Source organism: Colobus angolensis, unplaced genomic scaffold, assembly GCF_000951035.1.
Source record: "Colobus angolensis palliatus isolate OR3802 unplaced genomic scaffold, Cang.pa_1.0 Scaffold275, whole genome shotgun sequence".
In the NCBI taxonomy this organism is placed as follows: domain Eukaryota; kingdom Metazoa; phylum Chordata; class Mammalia; order Primates; family Cercopithecidae; genus Colobus; species Colobus angolensis.
This window is the reverse complement of record NW_012115988.1, coordinates 3,351,162-3,353,553: the sequence shown is the minus strand read 5'-3', so window position 1 is coordinate 3,353,553 and position 2,392 is coordinate 3,351,162. Positions and strand designations below refer to the sequence as shown.

The window sequence follows — 2,392 nt, the reverse complement described above, 5'->3', positions numbered from 1 at the left end:
GGCATGTGCCACCATACCCAACTATTTTTTGTCATTGTTTTTGTAGAGGTGGGATCTCACTATATTGTCCAGGCTGGTTTTAAACTCCTGGACTCAAGTGATCCTCCTGCCTTGGCCTCCCAAAGTGCTGGCTTTACAGATGTGAGCTACTGTGCCTGGTCAAGAATAAGAGTTTTTAAACCAGATGCACCTGGGTTTCAATCCAGTCTCTCCCAACCCCCACTATCTACTAGATGTATGACTTTGAGTGACTTACCTAACCTCTCTAATGTTTTTTCCTTATCTGGGAATTAGGAAAAATAGGTTGTTCGGAGAGCTAAATGAGATAATGTATGTAAAGTACAAAGCATAGCACATTAAATACATGGAATAATATTAATAATACAGCAACAGTGACAGCATAGCAAGCATACCATAACATTTTGTTAATGAATGTGCAAATAATCAAATGGTAACCAACTTAAATCTTTTCTACTACAATTAAAGATCATACCCTCAGCAGAGAAAGGAAATTATTCACATTATTGCCCTTTAAACTCTTAATATCAATCCCACCTTGAATGCTTTTTCTTTTGTCATAGGCATTACTTTCTAACTTGTTAAGAAAATTTTACCTGCCCTTTAAACGTATTCCATGTCCTGGATATTTTTCCTTAAGCCATTGAGATAGTAGTGAGGGTTCATATCATGCATTATATAACTCCCCTCACAAGTGAAATCGGCATTGTTTCAGACGCTTTACTCACCAACCCTGGCTCAGAGTTGTATTGGCATACTTGATATTAGTCTACTTAATTGGTAACAGGATAAACATTTGTTCAGTATGTGCTGTGTTAGGGGTGCTACATCCATCTATTTTAGATAATTATGTTTATTCTGTTTTCTTATCTAAAAAGTGAGACCTAGTTATGACCTAAACAGACATACTAATACTTCTTTCCAAAAATTTTTTTTCAGCAAACATCATAAAGATGCAATATTCAAGACCACGAAGAAGAACCCAGACAATGGATTATTTCATTTGGAATTTGGATTCCACCTACTGTAGTTGTTACATCTAAGTAGGGGCAATGAAAATCTCATGCTATGGTCTTGATTGTAGTCAGTAAAAGAGCAAATTCCAAGCCTCCTAAGGGGCATTTTCATCCCTCCCCATCTGTCCTTACAGATAAGGAAGAGATTCCAGGAATGACTCAGTTACTGGAACCTAGAATTCATTCCCCTTGTTTTCTTTATCTGTCCAAATCCTGTCTTTGGGATCAACTTTCACATGCTTTCTCTCCTTAAAGACTTTCACCTTGAATTACCTTTCCTTTGTCATATTCCTATCTGGAGTCACACTCTTGAGAATCTTCTATACCTTCATTGTTCATTTATTAGCAGATATCTATAAAGTTCCTACAGTGTGTCAGGCACTGTGCTATAGTGCAACAATGATGAATGCTGTACACATCCACCTCACCCTTTTATAGTTTATAGTATCATGGGGAGATGGAGAAGTAGACACTCAATAAACACATTTTGTCTGATGGGTATACCTTGAAACAGCAAAAGTAAAGTCTGTTTCATCATAATTTGATCCATTCACATTGATGGGCCAGACCCTGTGCTAGACCTGGGAGACAAAGATGAATGAAACAGAGACTCTGCTCTCAAGAGTTATATAATCTGAATTTGCAGGTTATAACAAACTCTGATCTGCATCTTTGGGCAAAAGCATTCTTCTCTAGGTATCTTAACCATGATCTCAAGTATGTGCTGTGTGTGTTTACTGATGTGTCATCAAACGCAGACTGTAGGGAAAGTAAATGAAATACGAACCAAAGGCGCCAGTCCTTGGAGTGGTGTGGCTTCCTCTGCCTCATAGAGATAGAAATTCAAAGGAGCAAAGAAGTAGCCAGGGGCTGGTTCAGAGCAGCTACGGCCAGTGACATGTGGGCGGCATTCACACTGCCCATTCTTGGGTGAACACCTGAAAAATACAAAGTAGGTGAGTATAGAATGAAGGTGTAGGGGTGCTGGGTTAATGCTCCCTGAGTTTGGAGCAATCCTGAGAATCAGTCAATCAATAGTCCTGTGGGCAGATGTAGAAAGGCCATGGGTTTAACATAACTGGTCTTGAATAGTGAATCCAGGGTCATGGAGCCCAGGCGGCCACTTTTTCCCCCCCAGTTCTGCTCTAAAATCTGGCAAAAAGGGGGCATTAGGATCTCTCTTTACAGGATGGAAAGCAGGTCACACGTATTCAAGCACCCACGCCACCAGTTTGTGGTGGGATGCCCAGCAGAAGGATTGTTTACCTCACCCTTGGAAATATGTGAAGTGAAATAAATCAAAGGGTTGTAGTTAATGCCTCAAGATCATCACTTGTCATGGAATGAAATTTTTCACC

The 2,392-nt window shown here is 39.8% G+C and overlaps 1 protein-coding gene across 1 annotated transcript in view; it reads right to left on the bottom strand.

Moving 5' to 3' along the window:
* Positions 1–2,392, bottom strand: part of LAMB4 (laminin, beta 4) — a 122,917-nt gene that overhangs the window by 76,664 nt on the left and 43,861 nt on the right. Inside the window, exons 13-14 of the mRNA XM_011948223.1 lie at positions 2,114–2,214; positions 1,822–1,972 (exon numbers count right to left, since the gene is read on the bottom strand). Of these exons, the coding sequence (XP_011803613.1) occupies positions 1,822–1,972; positions 2,114–2,214 (252 nt within the window). The remainder of the gene's footprint in view (positions 1–1,821; positions 1,973–2,113; positions 2,215–2,392) is intronic.